This window comes from Daktulosphaira vitifoliae, unplaced genomic scaffold (assembly GCF_025091365.1).
Source record: "Daktulosphaira vitifoliae isolate Bord-2020 unplaced genomic scaffold, ASM2509136v1 Scaffold_5, whole genome shotgun sequence".
NCBI classification, from domain to species: domain Eukaryota; kingdom Metazoa; phylum Arthropoda; class Insecta; order Hemiptera; family Phylloxeridae; genus Daktulosphaira; species Daktulosphaira vitifoliae.
In genome coordinates this window covers 4,931,811-4,947,970 of record NW_026099576.1, presented here as the reverse complement: position 1 = coordinate 4,947,970, position 16,160 = coordinate 4,931,811, and the positions used below count along the sequence as shown (strand labels likewise).

At 31.1% G+C, this 16,160-nt stretch overlaps 1 protein-coding gene and 1 long non-coding RNA gene across 2 annotated transcripts; one reads left to right on the top strand and one right to left on the bottom strand.

Moving 5' to 3' along the window:
* Positions 1 to 1,620: 1,620 nt before the first annotated feature.
* Positions 1,621 to 2,762, top strand: LOC126908485 (uncharacterized). Its single transcript, XR_007704771.1, has 2 exons — positions 1,621 to 2,212; positions 2,576 to 2,762. It is a non-coding gene; the product is annotated as an uncharacterized LOC126908485 (long non-coding RNA).
* A 434-nt stretch (positions 2,763 to 3,196) lies between these two features.
* On the bottom strand, positions 3,197 to 4,477 carry LOC126907178 (uncharacterized). Its single transcript, XM_050688286.1, has 3 exons — positions 4,107 to 4,477; positions 3,978 to 4,027; positions 3,197 to 3,783 (listed from the first exon to the last, which is right to left on the bottom strand). The coding sequence occupies exons 1-3, from the start codon at positions 4,475 to 4,477 to the stop codon at positions 3,197 to 3,199; spliced, it is 1,008 nt and encodes a 335-aa protein (XP_050544243.1).
* Between the last annotated feature and the right edge of the window lie 11,683 nt (positions 4,478 to 16,160).

Sequence of the window (16,160 nt, the reverse complement as noted above, 5' to 3'; positions counted from 1 at the left end):
TATTAATATCCTGATTAAGATAAAGTATGTCGAATGAAAAAGGGATTATTAAAAAATAGTATTTCCCATAAAAAAATTATATTGATCAATACACTTTTCAATAAGTTATAGCATTATAAAGTTAAAAATGTAAAAAATAAAATTGAAAATTTTCACACAATAATAGCATTTGGTAGCCATTTTCACCGTGAAGACGAAATAAAGTCCGAAATTTTTTTTTTACATAATAAAGTAGATTACATGAGCTTTAATTTAATATATATATAAAAGTGTCAGACTTTCCCGAACACTTTCAAAATTTAAGTTGAAAAAGTAAATTTTTTGTGAAAAAGTTGTCATTTTGAATCCCCCCCTGTAGGCAGGTAAAAAGTCAGATTTATAAAAAAAATATACCAAATGATAGGTAAAGACATCATGCATCTACAAAAAAAAGAATTATATTGATCCATACATCTTTCGAGAAGTTATAGCATTATAAAGTTAAAAATATAAAAAAGAATTTTTTTACAAAAATCGTATTTTTTTTATTAAGTTTAATGTCTGTTTTCACCATGAAGATAAAATAAAGTCCGAAATTTTTTTTTACCATTATAAAGTATATTACATTAGCTTTAATTTAAGATATATATAAAAGTGTCAGACCTTCCGGAACACTTTCAAAAGTTACGTTGAAAAAGTTCTACTTTCTATATGCATTTTTATGTTTTGAATCCCCCCTGTATTTAGGGAAATGGTCCGATTTAAAAAAACAGTATGTCGAATGAAAGATCTATATAAATACTACTTCTCATAAAAAAATTGTAATGATTCATACATTTTTCAAAAAGTTATAGCATAATAAAGTTAAAAATGGAAAATACAAAATCGAAAATTTTCACACAAAAATAGCATTCGGTAGCCATTTTCACCATGAAGATAAGATAAAGTCCGAAATTTTTTTTTTTCATGATAAAGCATATTACATCAGCTTTAATTTAAGATATATATAAAAGTGTCAGACCTTCCGGAACATTTTCAAAATTTAAGTTAAAAAAATTAATTTTTTGTGAAAAAGTTGTCATTTTAAATCCCTCCTTGTGGACAGGTTAAGGGTTAAATTTATGAAAAAAATATACCAAATGAAAGGTAATAATATTATGCATCTATATAAAAAAGAATTATATTGATATGTTCATTTTTGAAAAAGTTATGGCACTTTTAAGTAAAACAAATTGAAAAAATATCGAAAATTAGCGATTTTTAAATTTGTAATTTTTTTGGAGGTTTCCCCCATTTACGGGGAACGAGGAAAATTTTTTCAATTTTGAAGGGTAATGTCTTGGACTAGATACGATTTATGATCTTTTGACGTATCGTTGAAAGAAATCGGTTCGGTGAGAGCTGAGAAAAAGTGGTAACAGACACAAAAAAACACATCTTAGTAAAACCAATACCTTCTCAGCTTCGCATCGAAGCTAAAAAAATTTTAAATGATTTCATACAAGAAATGTAATTGGTGAGTATTAATAGTTTAATTTAAAGAACTTATTTCGTGCAATGTGTGTATTTCAATTTTTGAAATAATGTGTGTCTAGAGAACTTATTTTATATCACAAAATACTTAACATATTTTTTTCATATTTTACATAATATTTACATATTATGTATTTAAAAAACGACAAAGTTCTACAGATTGATAATTGCTAGATAAAAAGAAACAAAGTTTAAAGATAATATAGAATTCGTCAAGAGTTGAATAACAACTAACCTTTACTCTCTCTAGTTTTTGGTATATTAATATAATTTATTCGTACAGCATAATAACACTTTTAGAATTGAATAAGTAAAGAGAAAAGAGCTCTTTTACAAAAGAGACTTTAAAAACCTCAAGAGCAGGTGGTAATGAGAAAATCGTGTTTAAAATCTACGCGATACTAATGAATCAAACGTGTACATATAAAATTTATCTGCGAACATTTACTTATTGTTTTAAAAGATCACTAAACGCCTAATGTATAAGTACTAAATACACATCATAGTAAAATTTATACCTTCTCAGTTTTACATCGGAGCCAAAACAATTATATAATTGTTTTGACCTGATAAGTAATTTTAACTAATATAATTTTGACTATTCATTGATTTGTAATAATAGTGAGCAAAAATGAAGAATTAGAAGTTGCGTCAGAAAATCGTAGAAAACCGCCATTACTAATCGACTTTATTGCGCAAGGTAAAATATTTTTTCATCAATTTAACATTACATATTTATATGCTAATACTATTACTAATACTTTAAATTTATTTATATGTAAAATAAAATTTTAAAGGAACAAATTCCCACTAATATAGTGTAGCAAATGTGTTAGCATATTATGAGCTTTAAATTTAATAATTTCCATTTAAATATTTTTGTCACAAATGTTATGTTATAATAATTTCATAATGAAATTGAAAAAAGTGCTTGGAAATAACAACTCTCTAATAATTTTACAAAATAATTATTTTGAATATGTACATTTTTCATATGTATTGGTAATAATCGTTTTTGAATTTTCAGAAATATTTTAGTATAATATTTGTATTGTTTGTCTAGGATTGAATCCTGCTGAATCCTCATCACAAGGAATTTCAGAACCAATGGAAGTTGATAGTGAAACATCAACCCCGTTTAAATTTATATAAGTAAACATTACTCATTTATTCATTACATAAATTTAATAAGAAATATTATTGTTTTGTAATGAACTTTTAAGTTAAAAATTAAATTAAATTTTCATACATTTTTATGTTATTTATTAAAACATCTTGAAATACTTGCCTTCAAACCAGTCAAAAATTTTAAAAAACTAAAATAATAAAAATAAATTTATAAATGTATGAAGAAAAAACTTTCTAATTTAAAGTTAACTGACAAGAAAAATTAGCATACCTTTGCTCATTCCTGGTAGCTTCATAAATCGCTATAATTGAAGCGGAAATGGGTCACCTATGGGCAGGGACGGCGCCAGAATTATTTTCCATGGGGGGCGGTAAAGGGCAAGCAATTTTTTTGAATGGGCGAACACAACACTACATCTATCGGTAAAAAAAAATGTAATGATTTATATATAATACACTAATTAACTTTGCATAACCTACAGCATATGATATAAAATTTTAACACACTAATAATGTTTAAAATGAAAATTCAATCAATGAAAAATGTAAGATTTATTTAAACAAGCATTATTCTGCGGTTGTGATGAGCAGCAGAAAATTTGTCCACAATGAACTCCAAATCTAGGTTTTTGGAAATATTTTTCTCTATTGAAAGAACTGCTAAATCTGATAATCTTGTGTTGATCATTTTACTTCTCATAAAAGTTTTAATTTGTCGGAGACTAGAAAATGTTCTCTCAACACCGGCACTTGAAGGAGGTATGATAATTGCTATAGTAAATAACAAATATAGTTCAAAAAAGGCCAATTTGTAATTTTCAAGCAACTGTATGAAATCAAGTATAGTATTAGTTTTAGTTTTTTTTTCTTTTTGGTGTCTATCTATGAGTTTGGGTATTAACTTCAATTCAGATTCCAAGCTTTCAATATCCACTTCATAGTGTTTGGCAAAAGGTAATGATACTTGCAAGTCTAAAAAAGATTTATTTTGAGGATTTAAGGAACTAATACCAGATAATATTGGATTATTATCAGAAAATCTTCTTTGTAATTCATTGATCATTCGATCAATTACTGGAAAAAATATAATTGTCCTTACATCATTCTTACTCATAATCTCCCTATTTTCAGAAATCGGTAGTTCTGTAATATATGTTACAAATTTAGCAGGCAATTTACAAAAAATTCTTCTATATGTGTTTTCTTCCGGTAACGGGATGTTATTAATTTCAGCACACAAAACAACTTTTTCCAAAAGCAAATCAAATAATTTATCAACTGTTTAAGATTTTGTTTAAGATAATCTATCAATGATTCAACCATTATAGAATTTGTACCTAAATCTGATTCGGGTAGTTGTAGATAATCAGAAACAATTTTTATTTGACTAAATGTATCACAAAAGAGGTGTTAACAAAATATAAATTCAAAATTAATATGAATCAAAATTGATTTTGCTTCCATACTTTATTCGCATTTTAATTGATTCAATGCTAATTTTATTTAAAAGTACTAGAATAACAGAAAATGTTTCTCTAACAGCAATACATGCAGATATCTGGCAAATCCATCTCGTGTCACATAACTTTTTAAGTTCAACTGTATTTTTTTTAGGAAATAATTCTTTCTGAATACTTAAGAAAGCCATATGTACTGTAGATCTGCTTATGAAGTTATACAATTGTTGAAGAATTGATATAAATTTTTCAATTTCTGGTACGTTTTTACAAACATCCACAATCACTAAATTTAAGCGATAATTATAACAATATGTATATAATGCTTTTGGAACTTCCTTTTGAAAAATTGCTTGCACACCATTTTGAGTACCACTCATTACGGAAGCACCATCGTAAGTTTGAGCTATACAATTTTGAATATTAATCCCACAAGCAGATAAAGTTATTTTAATAAATTCAAACAGCATTTAGTTCAGAACATGGCACATACCTCAAAAACCGTTCATTTGCCGTGTTATTGTAGAAATAACGTACCATTACTGATAATTGTTCAGTTTTACTGAAATCTTTAGTTTCATCAGCCAAAATTGAAAAGTACTTAGATTTTTGCAACTCATTTGCAATTGATTCTATGAACATTTGACTCATAATACTAAATAATTCATTTTGTATACTGTGATATGTATATTTTGCATTTTTAGGTAACTCATCGATTTTTTTTTAACCTAGTATCTCTTTTAGCACAAAAATTTAAAAGTTCTAAGAAATTACCTTTATTTATGCTATCGCTACTTTCATTATCTCCACGTTGAGCAATGTTTTGACAGGCTGTAAAAAGTAAAATTTCCGCAACAGTTGCAACATAATAACAATTTTCTTTTATAACTGTTTTATTTTCTCTATTAATATGAGTTAAAACAGATTTTCCAGTTTTTTCAGTCATTTCATATCCTTTCCATTTAGCCATACATAATTTATGTGAAATTGATTTGTCATGCTGCTTTATACCACTATTTTTTTCCGTAGCTTTTTTTGAATTTTTAAATCCTGAATCAGAAAACGGTGATCCAAAGGGATCAGTTGAAAAATATCGACAAGGAAAGCAATAATACGAATTTTCCAAAACACCGTATTCTAACCATGGGTACAATTTAAACCACTCGGAATGAAAATTTTTCCATTCTTTCCCAAATTTTGTTCTTTTTCAATACCGGCTGAGTAGGGTTATCAGAAACAACTTGTGTGATGTCACATGGCCCACTTCGAGGTAATAAACTTTTAGCGGCTACGAGATTTTCTTTCCGATGGGCAATTTTTACTAGATCACAGTCCGCAATATCGGAATCTGTTGACGATTCACCAGAAGTGCCTAAAAGCATATTGAAATTCAAAAATTTTGCCAAGTATTGAAGAATTTAAATCACTACTTAAATTTAACTTTTACGCCGATGAATTAATTTTATCAAGTTTACCTATACAACTATGCTAGTAACCTGGTATACACATATTTTTGTTAACAATATATTTTAATATAGGTACTTATTTTTCATCAAATTATTATCTAGAAGATTTAACATTTAGATATTGAATAAAATTACAAAATACAAGAAGGATATAAAATAAAATAATTTAAGATATATCTATAGGGTATTTGATACTGTTACGTATAAGGGCCTTCATACCTATCTGAAAATTAATTACTCTTTACCGGAACTTTAACTAAGACTTTGTCTCCCGCTTTAAATGATTGAAAATTATTCGATGATAATAGTTTTTGTTTAGTCTGTTCAGATTGTTTCTCTAATAATTGGGGTAATGTTTTTCTAATATGTTTGATTTTATTAATTTCATCGATTACGTTCTNGATTTTATTAATTTCATCGATAACGTTCCCATCGGAAGGGGGAATTAGTGCAATATCAAACATGCTTTTAGGATTATAGCCGTGAACTAAATAAAATGGCGTATAATTTGTAACCGAATGTATTGAAGTATTATAGGCGTATACAACGTACGGTAAATAATCTACTCACTTATTTTTATCCTGAACGTAATGTGATATCATGTCTATAATTGTTTGATTTTGCCTCTCCACCTGACCTTGTGAAGTAGGCTTATACGGAATTCCGAATTTTTTGTCTACCCCAAAAGCGTCCATTAGGTCTAAAACTGTCTTTGACGTAAAATGAGTTCCATTATCTGACCTAATTATCCTAGCTGGACCAAATCTTAAGAATAAGTCTAAAAGAAATTTGTTGGTACTACGCGCATTGGCATTTGTAAATGGTTGAGCTACGCAAAATTTTGATAAACGATCAGTAGCTACTAAAATATACTTATAAGATCTCGACTTTGGAAGGGGACCAACATAGTCAATAATTATTTCACTCATAATCTCACACTTGTCTAAATCGTATCTCCCTACTTTCGGTGGCTTACTTTGTTTATATGGTTTCCTCTTTTGACACCTTTCACATGACAGAACATATGACTTTATATCTTTTCTCATTTTTGGCCAGTAATATTTACTCCTAATTTTGTTTAGTGTTTTTGAAAAACTGATATGCCCGCTTAATAAACTATCATGATTATCAATTATTACCTGTTTAATAAATTTTGAAGGTAAAGCAAGTGCGTATACAGGGATTTGTCTAATTTTCGTTTTGTAATACAATATATCATTATCTTTTATTTCATAATTGTCGGCCTTATTTAAATAAAACGAATTTGATGAGATAGGGTTTTTAATAGCACCTATAATGTTATGCAAGTACGCATCGTTTGCTTGTTCTACAGCAATATTAATAGGTTGAACAAGATTTATTTTAAAAATATTATTTTTAATATTCGAATTTAAATTATTAATTAGTTCACTTGAACTGGGATAACGCGATAGATGATCCGCGGCCCTATTAAAAATACCTTTTTTATATTTTACTTCAAAATCATAGCCCATTAATTTCGTTCGTATCCTGTTTACAACGTTAGATTCAGTTTTTATGTTCATAAAACTTGTCAAGTTTTTATGATCAGTCCAAACCTCAATCTTCCTACCGTGAACATATTGCCTATAGTGGGTAAACGCGAAATGAATAGCTAAAACCTCGAGTTCCATTGCGGAATAATTGGACTCGGCGGGCGTTAACTTTTTAGACGCGTAAGAGATTGGATGAATTTCGTTATTATCGTCACGTTGTTGAAGTATAACACCTAGACCTAATTTACTAGCATCTGTTACTAGTATAGTTTCCAAATTTACGTTAAAATGCGCGAGGAGTGGAGGTGTCGTAAGTTTAGACTTTAGCTCTTTAAATGCTGTTTCATGTTCAGTTAACCATTTAATTTTTTCATTTTTTGTTTTAAATTTACCTTTAGTCAGATCTGTAAGAGGTTTTGCCAGTTTACTAAAGTTAGGAATAAATTTTCTGAAATAATTGGCAAGTCCTAAAAAGCTACGAAGTTGTTTAATAGTGTTAGGGGAAGGGAATGTTTTTACCGATTCAATGCCCTCATCGATTGGCCTAATGCCTTTCGAATTTATGATATTACCGAGTACTTGTATTTCCTCGTATCCGAATTTACATTTTGATGGCTTCAATTTTAGATTATACTGTCTAAATCTTTGTAATGTTATGTCTAACGAATATAAATATTGATCGAAAGATTTTCCAAAAACTGTGCAATCATCTAAGTAGCAAATATTATTTTTATAAGTAAGACCTCCCATAATTTTGCACATAGCGGCCTGATATATTGCTGGAGCATTATTAAGTCCCATTGGAAGTCTTTTGAATTGAAAATGTCCCGTATCAGTAGAAAAGGCTGTATATTGTCGAGAATTTTTAGATAGTTTGAATTGATAAAAACCACTGGACGCGTCTAATAATGAAAAATAGTGGTTACCAGCTAAGCAGTCATATATATTTTGAATTATCGGCATGGGAAAACTTTCTTTTAATAAAATCGAATTTAATTTTCTATAATCTAAAACCATGCGATACTCCTTAGGGGTGGCCCCTTTTTTGTCACCCTGTGGGAGATTTTTACCTACTAAAAATACCGGATTACTATATGGACTATTTGACGGTTCTATTATGCCGGCCTTTAATAACTCGTTAGTTTGTTTTTCTACCTCGGCCCGTTCTTTAACGCTTAACTTGAAATTCGGTAAATTTATTATTTGATCGCGATTTAATTTTAATTCAATATCAGGTAATTTTACCTCGCCCAAGTCGAATTTAGTCTTTGAAAAAATTTCATTATAATTATTCAACAACGTTTCAAGTTTTTGTTTTTTATCGTGAGATAAAGACGGGTTAATATCGAATTCGACCTTTTGTGAAAAGTCTGCTAGAGAAGATGTTGTTTCTTTTTCCGCGAAACATGTTTCGTTAACCTGAGATTCAAAGTGTACGTCTGGTGTTGACGCATCGTTTTGTTTGAAGTGTTCGGTAAAATCATAATTTTTTTGTCTGGAGTTCAGAATTTTACGCCTGTCAGCGACTGAAATATTTTCATTAATATGCTTAATTTATTTATTTATTTATTTATTTATTTAGTTTACGGGATGTATCCTTTTTTTTACAAGCTATGTTTACATATTTAATTTTAACTAATTTTGAGAGAAAGATACAAAACAAACAAAATTACATAAAAACAAATAACAAAAGACAAATAAAAAATGTTTACAACTAATAAAACGAAATACGAATAAGATATTACAAAACTAAATACAAATATTATTATAATATAAAATTAGGATCCACATTAGCACTTCTAAGTAACCGGCGAAGGGGTTCATTCATTAGGTAGTTCGTGGGGGCATGCGTGACTCGGAAAGGCGCATTTGATCTGGTATTGATTTGCGGAACCCTAAAAGGGATCAAACATAATAGCGCAGGACATTCTATTTTCCCATCAAGCAAACCCCCGAGAAACCTAGAGCCCGCAATAATACGCCTCGATGACAGTGTGGAAAGGCCTAAGTTATTTGCCACGGGGCTATAATCATGGGGTGGACATGGTAAACCCAGCGCCCGCCCAGCAAAATATAGAAATTTATTTTGAACCCTTTCTAACTGGCGACAGTTGTCTGCCGTGTTGGGGTCCCATACCACACTGCCATACTCTAATATAGGGCGGACCAGTGCACAAAACAAAAGTTTTAATGTTTTTTCAAGCTTGAACTCACTGGTTAATCTAATAAGAACACCAAGCATTTTGAAGGCTTTACAGCAGATATGTTGGATGTGAGCACTGGGGTCAAGATTGTGGCTGAATTTGAATCCAAGGTCCATAATATTGTTAGATGCACGAGGGATTTCTTCACTACCAAGGCGATATGGGAAAGTAATCGGAGAGTGATTCCTAAAAAATGTAAAAGCTTTGCATTTGGATAGATTAAGTGTTAAACCCAACTTAGTTACCCAGTCAACAAATTTATCAAGATCTGCTTGGAGCCTTATACAGTCACTAGGAGATTGAATTTGCATAAATATTTTCATATCGTCCGCAAAACAGAGAACGCGAGAGTGTTTTAGAGTTAGCTGTATACTATTAACAAATATAGAAAATAGTAAAGGAGATAAGTGCCCCCCTTGAGGTACACCTGATTTAGTATGGAATAAGTTAGATTTTATTCCGAAAACTCTAACCCATTGATACCTATTGTTTAAATAAGAACTGAACCATGACAGAAGAGGCTCACCGAAGCCAGTTTCTTTGAGCACATGAATTAGGGCCTTATGATTAATAGAGTCAAAAGCTTTATTAAAATCCGTATAAATTACATCTGTCTGAAAGCCACACTGAAATGAGTTAAACACATAATTACAAAAGAGGACGTTGCAAGTGGAGGTAGATCGACCAGGTCTAAATCCATGCTGTTCATCTATGAGTATTTGGTTAACAAATGGTTGTATTGCATTGAGGACTAATTTTTCAAAGATTTTTGATAAATGTGATTGTATGGATATTGGTCGGTAATTTGAAGCGAGAGATAGACAGTTAGATTTAGGGATTGGTGTAACTGAACTTATTTTGAACATAGAAGGAAAAATACCTTCCTGTAGCGAACGTTTAAAAATAACCCACAATGGATAGGACAAAATTCATCTAAGCTCGTAAAAGAACGTACCTGGTAAACCGTCAGGGCCAATAGACTTGTCACTCCTTAGGTCTAAAAGACAATTAAATATATCATCAACATTAAAGTGAACGGTATTAGGCAGATCAAAAGTTGGTATTTTTATTGCATCCGATATCTTATCAACAAACGGAGGCGAATTATTATATATTGAGGAAAAATATTCTGCCAGAAGATTGGCAGAATCAAGCTCATTTAAAGAGGTTTTATTATTAAGAGACAATATTCTAGGAATGGCGTTTTCGGAACGTTTATTTTTTATAAATTTCCAAAAGTGTTTAGGATTATTTTCAAGTGCATTTTCAACATAATTTGTGTAGGCACGATAAGATTTTTTTGACTCATACTTAAACTTGGCACGAAGTAAAGAAAATTCCCTATAATCATTAATACTTAAAGATGCTTTATATTTTTTATGCGCTTTTTTCTTTAAGAAAATAATTTGCTTAAGGTTTTTATTGAACCAAGGCGGAAAGGAAGAATCATTAAAGTAGTATAATGGCACGAAGTCTATTACAGACTTGTGCAAAGCATCATATAGTACATTTACTGCTGAATCAATGTCCCATAACTGAAGTGTGGAAAACCAATCAAAAGACGATAAAAATAGACGTATATTGCTGTAGTTGGCTTTTTGAAAGTTATAGTAGCTATGGCTCTTGTTGCAATTGGGAAATTGAGTATCTACTGGTAGTGATAAGTTAAGCGCGGGGTGATATTTGTCTATAGGCACAAGCGGTTCATTTGATTTTTCAACTATGAGATGCTTATCATTACAAAATATTAAATCTAAAATAGTACTATTTGAGTTTAGGGCACTATTGATTTGATAAAATCCGTTTGTAGCAAACGTTTCAGGAATGAAAGGAGCATGCGTAGAAGAGGTATATGAGTAATTTAAGCCATTGTTATCACAAGACCAAGAAATCTCAGGTAGATTATAGTCCCCGCAAATGATAAATATATCTTCTGGAAATCGGTGCATAAGATGATCAATGCAATTAGCGTGGGATTCATAAATTAAAGGGGAGGAAAGTGGGGGAATGTAGACTCCACTGATAACAAAGTTAAATGTTTCTGAATAAATACGCACAAATAAATANTTCTGAAGAAATACGCACAAATAAATGTTCAACATTAATCGCACATACAGAAATAGGGATAACTGGGATATCTTTACGAACACCAATAAGAACACCCCCTCCTCGCAAACAATTACTAGAAGCACTACATCGATCATATCTAAAAATATTATAATTGACAAATCCTAGCTCTGAATTCGAAAAATTATCAGTAAGCCACGTTTCAGTGAGTACGAAAAAATTACAAGAAAGAGTTAATGAATTACAATTTAAATTAAATAATTTGGACCTGAGACCACGGCAATTTTGGTAGAAGCCGGACATGGGTTGACTACTTGATATTGATTGTTATGAACGGGTGAATGGCGGTTGGCTGAATCCTCTTCTACGTGATGCAGCATCTTGTATTCTCGGTAAACCATTTTCAAAGATGATACGTAAACCAGACTCACCAGCCGCTGTTCGCCGCTCAAGATCACTGTAACAATCACGCAAAAGTTTGCGCTGCAACTCAGTTTTGTCACTAGTAATGCGAAGACCCTCAGGAAGCGGCAGCCCGTTACGTTTTGCAGTGTTAAACTGAGACAGAGACTTAAAGCAGACTCTTTACTGTTACAAATAATTTTTATTGGACGAGGTGCTTCAGAACGTGGTTTACCAAGACGAACAAGTTTTGCATTTGAAGGTACAACTTCACCAAGTGGCCTAAGTAAATCCACTAGGGTTGCTTTGTCATACGTGACTCTAACAGATACTTCAGTAGAGGGTGATTCAGGAACTCCATAAATAATTAGGTTGGATTGACAACGTTCACGAGCAAATGTTTCAAGGAGAACTTGGGTCACTACTGTTTGCGACTGATCAAGGGCGTGGCACTCTAAATTGGCTACTTTAATCTTCAGATCATCCATTTCTTTACGAAGTTTCGAATTCTCAGCTTTTAATTCAAGTATTTGGTTGGATACATTCAATAAGTTATTTTTTAAATCTTTGTATTGCGCCTGGGTCGAAGATAAAATATCAACCTTGAACGCATTTAAAGTAACCATAAGATCTTCATTAGAAACTGTTTCTGATTTTCCACATAAGTCAGAACGGGGAACCTTGTTTTTCTGAGAAGGCTTGATTGGAGTATCTAATTTAGGCGGCATGGTAAAGAGTTGAAATGGAAAATGTGCTTACAGTTATGAATGAGTCTAGCGTTGAAGTCTCCGGACAAATAAAAACAAATCGAAAATGGCTTGGTAATCTGATGAGATCAAAGCTATTTTGTATACTATAGTTTAAGTATCAAAAAAAAACAGCTGATAGGACAGCGCTGAGATTGTTGAAGTGATAAGTGTAGAAAATTAATTGTGATTACGTACCAATAGCCAAGTAAAACAGCAACAGAATACAGGTCTTAACTTAGTTATTCAGACATAGAGCACACTAAATCGATTAACAAAGTAGGTATGATACATAGGTGAAGGAATGTATCAATCAGATAAATTATTTATTCAGTGGTTAAAAGAAAATAATGTTAACAAAACTAGCACATATGAACAACTGTTATCATTATGATTGTTTTAATATTAAAATTAACACTAGAATTTTTTACGTATTCTAATGGAGACCAATGACAGTGGGAAAATAAAACACGTTATCTCTATCGAATCCTGTGAATGACATAACATTAAAGGAAATATAAACCCTATTATTCAAATAAGAACCACAGTCATTTGAATTACAAGGAGAGACGAAGGATTGCTAAAACTGATCATAGAAAGAAGAGCAGAAGGGAAAAATTATATGGAAGACCTAAGATTAAAATACTTTCATCAGTTAATAAAAATCCAAGGATAAAGTTCATATGTAGAAATTAAAAGAAAGGCAAATAATAGAGAACATTGAAATATGGCTGCAAACTAATTTATGGATTAAAACTGTAGAAAAAGAGAATGTATTGTGTAGTATCACATTTTAATACATGTAATAATTAATACTTATATTTAATAAAATATATCACCAAATCAATGTTCCCCCGTGGATATGATGAATAATAAAATAATACCCTTACACAAGATTTAACCACCCTCTTACGCATTCCATAAAACGCCCACGTAAAAGATTCTATCACATTAACCAATCAAATACAGCAAAAAATATTTCAAGAATCTCACCAGAGATCGCTAAACCAGTTTTGCGGGCTATAAAAAGGCCATTTTTCCCCAAATTCGGGTCGTTCTCTTACGGCGGTTCCTTTAAGGCTTCGCTTCTCTTACGGTGGTTATATACGATTTCTGAACATCCCTCTAGCGGACACTGGGACGCCTTGCCATTCTATCTCTGCATCTCTACGGCTCTCTGGAATTCTCAACCAAGATACAAAAAGTGAATGTGCGTGAGTTTATGTTTCATTCTTAGTTACAATTCTATATAAAATCTGCACTTTTTTACCCTCTTTCGTATTTACTGAAAATATTATACATATTATTTTCGGTCGAATACTTTTGGTGATATAAATATTCTAACACATACAAAATATTGGTATTTATTTATTTATTTTATCTACATTTATATATATATAAGCATACTAAAAGATTACACCACTAGATTGCATTGTATTCTATTACTTATTGAAGCGCCACATCCTGGCTGGACAGAGTACTAGCACGATAATATCATAGTCAGTACTCCAACTAATTACAAGCATTCTCTAAAGTGTCTCTCCACTTATCGACTAGCTAGTCTGATCTCTGCCACAGTGCGGGCAATCGGAGTGTAGGACACTTATATAATTTATAACGCATTACTTATTAATATTATTTTGTAATATACATTAGACATCCTAAGGTACTTAATTTGATTGAATTGTATTTATTACTTATTGAAGGGCCACAACCTGGCTGGACAGGGTAATAGTACAATAATATCATAATTAGAATTTTAGTTAATCATAAGATTTCTTCAAAGTGTCTCTCCATTTATCGACCAGCCAGTCTGATCTCTGCCACAGTGCGGGCCATCGGAGTGTAGGACACTAACATAACTTATCGTGCATAAATCTATAGTACAGTCTCATCTAACCTAGGTCGTCCTACAGGTGATTGAAAAGAAGTAGGCCACATATCATAAGGGTCTTTGCATAAAGACAAAGATTTTATTTGAAATCTCGCGTTGGTATATCCAGCTACGAAATACAAATAAATCAGAGTCGAAATATTATACTAATCAACTAAACAACTAAAAAGTGTCTCTCCACTTATCGACTAGCTAGTCTGATCTCAGCCACAGTGCGGGCAATCGGAGTGTAGGACACTAGTATAATCTATTGTGCAAAGAACCGAAATTGAGCTCGCATCTACCCTAGATCACTATTTGGACGACTGAAAAGACGTAGGCCACTTGGAAATAGTTTGTTGCACAGGACAGTTATGTTGTTTAGAAGTTCTTTATTTGCTTTATAAATTATTAAATAATAAATATATTAAGGTAAAACACCATATACAAGGTTAAGGACTATACTACATAAATATACAAAAGGTTTTTACAAAAAACAGAGTTATAATAAACTTAGATTTCACCTTGGGTAGATTTAATATAGAATTGTACTAGAAAAGTAGTTACACGCGAGTTAATAATAATATAAACCGTATAAATATAATTGCGTACATTAATGCGTAAACGTATACATCGATAATTGTTACATCAACAACATCATTCATCTCAAGAGAATATCAGGATAGTCAGAGGTAAGTGAAACATTTGTTTATATAATAAGTCTATAATAGATCCTTTACTGAAGAATTTTTAATAATAAACAATTAGAACAAGATAGGTCATTGAGAATAAACTAAAATATTTTTATAAAAAAATACGATACTTGTGACTCGCCGGAAATTAGTATACGCGTTTCTGGGGTGTTCATCGTTTCCGCCAAAATTGACCGTATCGTTTCCGCCAAGCATCGTTTCCGCCAAATCTGAATAAGGTCGTTTTTTCGTTTCCGCCAAACTGATCTTCTACCTCTCTATCTAATAAAAAATTTGAGAACCATTTAGCTTTATCCATGGTAGGCAGCTTCTCGTACCAAAATTTTCGGCATTTATTAGTTATAGAATTCAATGTTACGTTCAGGTCTGTATTTATGATTTTTGCGTGGGGTACAGGGCTTATTTTAATGGGTAGTAGAACCTGAATTGGTAGTTGAAAACATAATATGGGTAGTTGAAAATTCAAAATTGGGTAGTAGATTTTTTTCACCTGTAGGAAACTAGGTAAATTCTAATAATAAAATATTGAAGCCATAAATTTATATAAATAAAAATTGAAAGTTATCAAATTAAAAACGTTTTTTAACTTAAAATTTTAAGCACATATTTTAATTTTTAACAAATCGTAATGTATTTTTATTATATATTAGAAAAAAGACTGGCAACGGTATGATCGCATTGCGAACGTATAAGTTTTCTATAGACCTATACGTCGTAAGACGACTTCGTGTGCCCGATGCGCATTGTGGCATTGTGTAGTAGTCGATATAGTATAGTAATGTACGATATCGATAATGTCGTCGTGCCGTCGTTAAAACCCATTTAAAAATAAATAAAACGCACAGTATCGCAAGACACGGTCGTATTGAAACCAAACACTAATTTTATCTGTTTATTTTATCTAATTCGTTATCGACCTTTCTTTATATTCTAGTTTAAGTAATACTGCACTATAGAATGCGCATGTTGACTACTGCGTGATTTTGCTTAGGACATATAGGTCTATGGGCTAGTACTACAGTAAATAAATTCACGTGAATTACTGTATTATATACTTATTTTAATAAAAAGTGAAAAA

What these genes read in the sequence shown, in the direction of transcription:
- LOC126907178 (XM_050688286.1), bottom strand. Translation starts at nt 4,477, where the DNA reads ATGAGTGGTACTCAAAATGGTGTGCAAGCAATTTTTCAAAAGGAAGTT. An exon ending in TCAATTAAAATGCGAATAAA is followed by an intron (nt 4,028 to 4,106) that starts GTATGGAAGCAA and finishes TGATACATTTAG; the next exon opens with TCAAATAAAAATTGTTTCTG. An exon ending in ACTACCCGAATCAGATTTAG is followed by an intron (nt 3,784 to 3,977) that starts GTACAAATTCTA and finishes CATATATTACAG; the next exon opens with AACTACCGATTTCTGAAAAT.